General features: G+C 54.5%; 1 protein-coding gene and 1 long non-coding RNA gene across 2 annotated transcripts; one reads left to right on the top strand and one right to left on the bottom strand.

The window, feature by feature from the left end:
• Window positions 1–351: 351 nt before the first annotated feature.
• Window positions 352–5,550, bottom strand: LOC100390350 (uncharacterized protein LINC03040). The gene is given in 7 exon segments (XM_078370688.1): window positions 352–3,409; window positions 3,412–3,459; window positions 3,462–3,527; window positions 4,040–4,114; window positions 5,000–5,048; window positions 5,050–5,124; window positions 5,435–5,550. Coding segments are annotated over 7 exon segments (897 nt in total). The 5' UTR covers window positions 5,516–5,550; the 3' UTR covers window positions 352–2,906.
• Window positions 3,750–8,376, top strand: LOC144582335 (uncharacterized). Its single transcript, XR_013534812.1, has 3 exons — window positions 3,750–5,101; window positions 5,420–6,745; window positions 7,393–8,376. It is a non-coding gene; the product is annotated as an uncharacterized LOC144582335 (long non-coding RNA).
• Window positions 8,377–8,693: the final 317 nt, after the last annotated feature.

The following is an 8,693-nucleotide window of genomic DNA, read 5'->3' as shown; positions in this document are numbered from 1 at the left end:
GACCAGGCTGTGACTTTGGACCCAGTGTGGAAAGGACCCCTGCTGGCTCAAGCCCCAGCCCTAGGCTCCAGGGTCCGAAGTCATGGCCTCATCCTCAGAGCTTTCAGTACTCCTGGTTCTAGAGCTTCCAGTCCTGTCAGGGTCCCAGAATGTTTGAATGGGAAAGGATTTCAGAGTTCAGACATTTGTCGAGTGGGCTCCACAGTGCCTGGGAGCTGATCTGTATGCACATGTATGTGTGCATTTGTGTGTCATGGACTAACCGCTGGGGCATGAAACCCACCCCTATTTTGACCATAGAACCCCCAACTTCTTCCTATGCTACCACAGAGAACAGAGGTGCCACATGAGTTACAATTCAAACAAGAGGATTCATTGTTTTAAAAAAAAAGGATTTGAAAATCAGGAAACCTAAACAAAAGTCATTTTACTTATGGAGAAACTGAGGCCCATAGATTGTAAATGGCTTCTCAAGGTCACAGTGGTGTCAGTAGCAGAGCTGGTACTGTACCAGGCTGCCTGGATCATAGACTGATGTTTTTGCCAAGACAGACCGAAATGTTCCTCTCAGGAGGTGGCAGGTGGGGACTGAGTGCCAGGAAGGCACCATCCAAAGAAGTGGGTTAAGGTCACAGCCTCACAGTTCCCAAGGGGCCCCCTGAGAACAGTTGCATTGGAAAGATCACTTGAATATGAACTAGAGGCTTGAGGTTTTGGAGTGGAAAGGGGCAGGGTAAGGAAGAACAGAGTAGGGGGTGGGGGGGACAGGGATTCATCCTCTGGGTTCCTCATACCCGCAGTGGGAACAGCTTCCCCACCCCAAGCACCTGATTTCAAAGTCTCCCCTCCACTGATGGGAGGAGCAGAGAGAGCTCATGATCAGCATGGAGCGGGTTGGCTGGCCCTGAGGTAATGATTGCTGGGGTGGGAATGCTGTGAATCAGGGCCCTGAACTTTCTGTCTCAGGGGACAGCCCTGGCTGTCGGCAGCAGAAATGGCACAGTAGGGGGCTCCGTGGCACTCACTGTGTCTCCCCTAGTGCCCAGCTGGGCATCCAGGAAATGCTACTGAATAAATGGAGTGTGTTCCTCCTCCCCCAGCACCCCCACAATCACCAGCCTCCTCCCTCTCCCTCCCCCTGTCCTTTAGCACCTACAAGGACTGAGTTATTCTTAGTAAGGTTCATTCATCAAAGCGTGACAAATGGTGTCCTGGGAGGAATGCCTGGGCACCATGGGGAGCTGGAGGGTGGGGTGGGGTGCAAACGGCCCATTTGAGGGGAGAGGCCATTGCCTTCAGAGAGCTCCAGATTGCGGGGGAGACACAGCCCTGTCCTCATGAAGATCTCAGTCTGAGAAGACTCAAAGATCTCAGTCCAAAAGACACAAAGAGCCTGTTCTTGGGGAGACCTAGTCCCTGTCCTTTGGGGGAGGCCCCAGTCTGAAGCGGGTAGACAGCCCTGTCCTCACGGATCCCCAGTCTGAGGAGACCCAGCTCCATCCTCAGGGAACCCCTGTCTGAGGGGAGACCCAGCTCCATCCTCAGGGAGCCCCAGTCTGAGGGGAGAGGTGGCCCCAGTCTGAGGGGAGACCCAGTCTGAGGGGAGAGGGGGCCCCAGTCTGAGGGGAGACCCAGTCTGAGGGGAGAGGGGGCCCCAGTCTGAGGGGAGACCCAGTCTGAGGGGAGAGGGGGCCCCAGTCTGAGGGGAGACCCAGTCTGAGGGGAGAGGGGGCCCCAGTCTGAGGGGAGACCCAGCTCCATCCTCAGGGAACCCCAGTCTGAGGGGAGACCCAGCTCCATCCTCAGGGAGCCCCAGTCTGAGGGGAGACCCAGCTCCATCCTCAGGGAGCCCCAGTCTGAGGGGAGACACAGCCTTGTCCTCAGGGAACCATCAGTTTGAATCAGAGACACAGCCCTGACTTCAGAGCGCTCCCTGTGATGGAGAGTAATCCTCCCATATTCCCCCCTTCCCCAGCCCTTAACGAAATCCCAGTCTGGAGGGAGAGATCCAATTTCCTCTTCTCAAGCATGCTCTAGTCTCATGGCAGAAAAAGAGCTGCCATCCCTGCTGGAGAAAATACAGTCCACCCAAGTCGGACTGAAACTCAATATGACAAAAGGTAGTGTGGCGGGGTATCCGGGAGCATGTGCAGCCACCATGGCTACTGCATGTGGGCAACCTGACGATGACAAAGAGTGGGCTCCCAGAGACACTTGACTGGGTATGCTTACCAAGAAACGTACAGACCACAAAGGGGCAGCAGTCATGGGGACTGAGATCCTGGCCCTGAGGAAAAGGGTGAAGGCACGAGCCCAGTGGGCTGATCTAAATCAGGTCCAGCTTCACTGGGAGGGCAGTTGGAGAACCCATCTGCAGGCTCTCACATTCAGTCTAAAACCCGGTACTCATTGCAAGCCAAACAAAACCTCACTGAAGATTAAACGTGGCCTAGGGCCATGAGTCTGCAACCTCCTGGACCCCAGGAAAGAATTCCTGATAGAGGAGAGCTCTGAGCCTGATTTTGGGGAAGGAGCTGAGGGCCACGCTGCCCCTTTTATTCTGGCCTACAGGCCTGGCTTCTATCTTCAGGGCCTCTCTCACCCTACCTGACATGGGAGGCCAGAGCCACCCCACTCCTCACCAGCTCCCCTATGACCAGTAAGCCACAGCTGGCCAGCGGGCGGGGGCTCAGTGTCTGTGGTGGGGATGTCACCTTTCTTGGCAGGAAGGTAATTTCCCTGTCAGGGGAGGGAGCCCAATGTGCTGCTCATAAGGCCACTGTTAAATGAGCGGGTCTGGAAGTTCTGGTTGGACGGACTTTCCTTCCCTTCTCCGTGCCTTAAGTGCCAAGTGGGGGTACTGCTGCCCTGCGTGCCTTTGCCACTCCTCCCACTGAAGGCTAACTTCAACGAAATAGGTCTCTGGCCCCTCCCCAGTCTCTTCCCGCGGAGACCGTCGAGGTCTGTAAGTTTAGGGGAGTGGAGGGGCCGGCTTCGGTCTCCCCAAGTTCTGTCCCCCAGTCAGGCCTAGTAGCTCTCTTGGGACTGAGGGGCAGTCCCAGAGGGCTGCAGTCAGTGGTCCCGGGGGCCGCGAGGTGGGGGGAGGGGTGGCGAAGGGCGGGTTCCAGTGGCCTAATTAGGGCGCTTTGGCCCAGAGCCGCGGATGATAGCGGCGGTGGGTAATTAGAGCGCATTAGCCGTGCCCCTGCCATCCTGTCATTTCTCCTCGCGCCCGGGGTGTGTGGTAGGAGGCGAAGCGTTGCCGGCTCGGCTGAGTTAGACTCTCGGAAGCCCAGGAGGGGACGCGGGGGGCGGCAGAGGCCGCGAAGAAGGGACTCCCGCGGGGGAAGGCGCAGACGCCGTCCCCTGGGAGTCACCAGTCCCGGGCTCCTCGGCGCGCGCGCCCCGTCGGCGGCGGGAAGGGGGCGTGACCTGCGTCTCCTCTCGCCGCCGCCGCGCGCTCCTCCGCGACTTCCAGTCAGGCGTCTGCACCCAGCCACGTGTCCTGTCCCTGGTGCGCAGGTGGACTGGAAAAGAGGGAGGCAAACGCAGTGGACAGGCAGAGACCTCCCAAATCCCACGTGCCCCGAAGAATCAGAGACGGCTGCAGACCTAGGGCAGCCGTAGGAAAAAACGTCAGCCACATCTCGAGGGAGTGGGGTGGAGTGGGGCTTGCTCTAGCCGAGCCCTGACATCGATTCTGCGCGGGGCGGGGAGGGGAGTTTATTTATTAGCCAGATTAGCCAGCATTAATGGGGGAGCGGCGGCGGCGGGGACATAGTTGGCATAGCTGGCATAGCGGCGGGGCCTCCTGCGGCGCGGGGCTCCGCGGCTTCAAAGGGGTTTAAAGAGGCCCTTGGTGGCACTGCCACGGCCCCGCAGGGGAGGGCGTGGGCGCGGGCGGCGGGGGAGAAGGCGGCCATTGTGCACCGAGGGATTAAGGCTCTGGCCTGGAAGGAATTTTAAACTGCCGCGAGCCGGAGCCCCAGGACTCTCCTCCTGCCCCACCCCTGCCCTCCCGAGCACGCGGAGGTGTTACCTGCTTTCCCGTGTCTGGGGTGGAGGGGGTGTCCTCTCTCCTCCCTCAAACTGGAGGCACCTAGGGTTACCAGATTTGGCAAATAGTATAAGTCTGTCCCAAATATTGTATGAGACAGACTTATGCTAAAATATTATTCTTTGTTTATGTAATATTCAATGTAATTGGATATCCTGTATTTTTTTCCTGGCAGCCCTAGAGGCACTGACATGTCTAATCCATGTCTGGAAACAGATTGGTGGTTCCCGAAAACCCAGGGGATCTCCCCCATCTGAGAGATCCCTAAGGGCAGATGTCTTGTCTCTCCCCTCACACTGGGAGTTTCCTGAAGCCAGATGCTGTGTTTCACCCTAAAGAAGGGAGCTCTGAGAGCACTGTATGTGTCTCCCATCAGACTGGGAGCTTCCTGAGGACAGGGGCTAAATTTCACCCATGAAAGTAACACTTCAAGGTCAATGTCTGTGACCTGTGACACTGGGGTTTCCTGAGACTTGGTCTGTCTGCTTCCTAGAAGGCAAGCCTGTGTCTCCTCCCTCACCCCACACTCCCACATCCCCAACCACCCCAGGCTGCCGGAGGCTCCTCCTCCATTAGTGTTGCTTCCTACCCATAGGGGGTGCTAGGGGCCCAGTGGACTGACCTGCAGATGGATGGGACTTGCTTCTTGAGACTCGGGGCTTCAGTCCTCTGGGGTTGATGCACTTGGGAATATTGGGGGTGGGGTCCCCATCCTGTGAGGCGCCTGACCTAGTCATGGCCCTTGCTCAGGCAGTTGAGGGCCAGGTGTGCCAGGGCTGGAGGCAGTGGCCAGCATGTAAGAGAAGCACTGAGCACTGGGTACCCACTATTTCTTCCAGGAAGGGACAGTGTGACCCTTGGTTCAGAACATCCTGCCCACCTCCTAAGTATTGAAGCTAAGCCCCAGACCTCCATCAGCCTCACCAGACCCCAATGTCTAGCCTTTGCTTGAGCTGTTCTTTCTGTCAGAAACACTCTCTCTTCTTGCTTTTGAGGACAGCTGAAGTCTCACTAATTCTTCTGGATGCTCTGACCATCAGCAAGGTGGGCTGCTTGTGCCTGGGGGTCTTGGTGAAAAGAATCCTCCATCTGCTCCCTTCTTCCTCAACAACTTTGGCCAGAGGGGCCAAAGAGGGGGCTAAGGTGGGGGAGGGGAGAGACAGGAAGGTGGGGGGAGCATAGGCAGAAGGGGAGCAACAATAGGAACCTCTTTCCCCCCACCCCATCCCCCTGAAGCACCTTCCCAAATCCCTTCATCCCCTCAAGGCCTCTGAACTCTTTCCCCTTGAAGCTGAGCAAAGCTCTGGAGAAGCTCTTTCCCACGGTCACAGCCTCAACAATCCCCTGCCCCCTTCTTTGCAGCCACCTCAGTCTCACCCTCCGCAGAATGCAGGCCCACTCCGTTGCTGAAGGGCCTCCTCCTTGGGCCAGGGCGCCTGCTTCTGCCAGTGGCATCATCACCCCACTCCTCAACCACCAGTCATCAGGTTGGCAATTAGCTACTTCCTCTCAGCTGCATGAGGCCACCAAACGTCACAGCCCCTCCCCTGGCCTGGCACGGGAGGAGTGCTGGAGGGTGCCCCTTACCCTTTGTAGTCAGTGCCAAGTCCTGGCTCCTTCCCTACAACCTACTGAGTGCTAGGGTAATGAGCCTACCATCTAGGGAGCAGAAAGCCTTGCTGCCTTCTCCCCCCTTCAAACCTCCTCCACCATGTCACCCTATCCCATTGGGTGAGGACACTCCCACTGCCTGGGTGGGGTGATGCCTGCTCAAGGGCACTAGCAGCCTGGGCAGGGCTTGAGACTCTGGTGTCTCTGTCCCCAGTCAGAGGCGGTTTGCACCAGGCCCTTACCTGGAGGCCAGGAGTCTGAACTGAAGATGCTGGCAGTTATTTGGGAAGGGGAGAGAAATGGGGTGTCATTCTACAGACCCCCAAACATGCAGCGGGCAGGCCCTTCATTCACCTGTGTCTAGGCACACACACAGATACACCCTATGCAATGTATGTTCCCCTGAACTGTACCCACATGTGCCCCTGGTTGGCAAGTAAGCCCACTTGCCCAGACACCCCTTATGCCCAGACACCCCTCCTCCAGGTGCGTGCGTGCAAACCCACTGACATACAGTACTCAAAAAGGCAGTGAGCTTGCTGGCACACCAAAAACAAAACCAGGACCCCACAGAGGAATCCAGAAGCATGGGAGGGGAGGAGAGACCACCCGCAACACTCGGTACCCACAGACCAGGGAATCTTCCTGGGGAAGGATGGGAGGAAGACTGTACTTAAGGGTATGTGTGGGGTGCACAGGTGGGCCTCAGTGGCAGCCGTTGTGGTTTGAGTCTGAGGTGGGGGCGAAAGATATGGATTTCTGGAGATAACTGAAAATTTTCAACACATATAAACAAAGGGGTGTAATCTTGGGCAGATCACTTAACTCCTTGAGGTCTCAGGGACTGCATCTGTAAAATGGGAATAATGAGAACACCATTTAAACTTGGTTGTGAAGTTTATTTCATTTTAATTAATCAATTTCTGGAGACATGGTCTCACTTTGTCACCACAGCTAGAGTGCAGTAGTGCAATCATGGCTCACTGCAGCCTTGACCTCCTGCGCTCAAGTGATCCTCTTGCCTTAGCCTCCGAAGTGGCTAGGACTACAGATGCTACTACCTGGCTGGCACAATAGGTAACTGAGTGCTGACTTTTATCCCTGGGAATGGAGGAGTCACGCAGTGCCTCTCTGTCCAGGCAAATGGGATATAAGGGTCAGGAGCTTGGGTGGAGGGGCTTCTAGGAATATTCCCGGGGACAGGCACTGCTGTCAGGAGCTACTGCCTGGGCCTACCAGCCTGTACCCTAGCTCAAAAAACATATTTGTCCTTGTTTCTCAGAGTCTGTATCCACCAGCTACTCTTCCAGATTCATGAGGCAAGGCCTGCCTGTTCACCTGGCTGGCCCCAAGCATCTCTTCAACCCGCTATCACCATCCTGCCTTGCCGCCCTTCTCAGATTCCAGCTCATCCAGCAGGGTCTCCAAGTCATAGAAATAGAAGCACGTACACACACACGTACTCATATACACACACCTACAGCCACATAAGCACACCCAGAAGCACCATCGCAGACATGTTCTCACAAGCACGTGCACATAACACATTAACTGCCCCTCACACTTATACACACGAATACACACACACTTATGCACTCCTAACCCCCAGTACCTGGGGATGCGACCTTAGTTGGAAACAAGGTATTCGTAGATGTAATCAAATTAAGATGAGATTGCACCGGATTAGACTGGGCCCTAAATCCAATGACTGGTGTCTTTTTAAGGAGAAAAAGATTTGGAAACAGAGACATGGAGACACAGATAAGAAGGTCATGTGAGGATGGAGTCAGAGATTGGAGTGATGCAGCTACAAGCCGAGTAATACCAAGGTGCTGGCAGCCACCAGAAACAAGGAGAGAAGCATGGAACAATCTCCATCAGAGCCTCCGGCAGAAAGACTCTGTCAACACCTGGAGTTCAGAATTTCGCATCCTTCACTGTGAGAGAATACATTTCCGTTGTTTTAAACCACTGAGTCACCAAGTCTGTGGTTATGTGTTGTGGTAGCCCCAGGCAACAAATCCAATCTCTCTCTCTCTCTCTTTCACACACACACACACACACACACACACACACACACACACACACACACACAGCTGGCTCCAGGCTCAGTGATGCAGCGGAGTTCCCCTTGGGAGCTGCTCTTTCTGTCTTCCTTCCTTTGTGGTTGGTCCAGTGGATCCACAAAAGCCATGGCCCAGAGCAGGAGCTCAGTCATTTTTAATTCCTCTTTCCTGGAGTTCTTAACCATGTGTTGCCCACAAAATCTGCTCTCAGGATTTGGGTTGCCATGTTTAGGAGCACCAGAAAACATAGAGGAATGCTGTGGCTGCTTTCATCATATTAATGAAAAATTGTAAACCACCTAAATAGCCCAGAATAGGTAAACAAATTGAGGCATATCCAGTTAATGGAATACTACTCAGCAATACAAAAGGAAGACCTAGTGTTACTTGAGCAACATGGATGAACCTCACAGACATAACGTGGCACAGCACAAAGCAGGCACAAAAGAGTTCATACGCTATGATTCCATTTATATGAGGTTCAAGAACAGGCAAACCAGATCTATGGGGTTAGAAGTCAGAACAGCAGTTACCTCTGGGGTGTGGAATTGACTGGGAGGGGTTAGAGGGAGCCTCTCAGGGCACTGAAAATATTATGTGCTTGCACCTTGGTGTGATTGTATGGGCATTACATAAAATTCACCAAGTCGCACCCTTATGATTTGTACAATTTGATGCGCAAATCTGACATTTCAATTAAAGTAAATTTTACAAAGTACTCAAGAAGTGAACGACCAGAAGCCACCAGACTGTTTTCTGGGGACATTTATAGCTAGAGTCTGGACCCTCTAGGTCCACAGAAAGGCTTGGTCCCTGGGACAGCCGTACGTGGTATCATCGTTCAGTGCATGTGGAAGGGAATTCCATTCTTCAGTTGTGACTGGGCTGGAGACACATACCCACACATACACCTCTTGGCAGCTTCCCATCCTCATTCACAGTTGCAGGTTTGAGTGGGT

The sequence above is a fragment of the Callithrix jacchus genome, chromosome 4, assembly GCF_049354715.1.
Source record: "Callithrix jacchus isolate 240 chromosome 4, calJac240_pri, whole genome shotgun sequence".
NCBI lineage: Eukaryota > Metazoa > Chordata > Mammalia > Primates > Cebidae > Callithrix > Callithrix jacchus.
The sequence above is the reverse complement of the archived record's forward strand: the minus strand, read 5'-3'. Positions and strand labels throughout refer to the sequence as shown.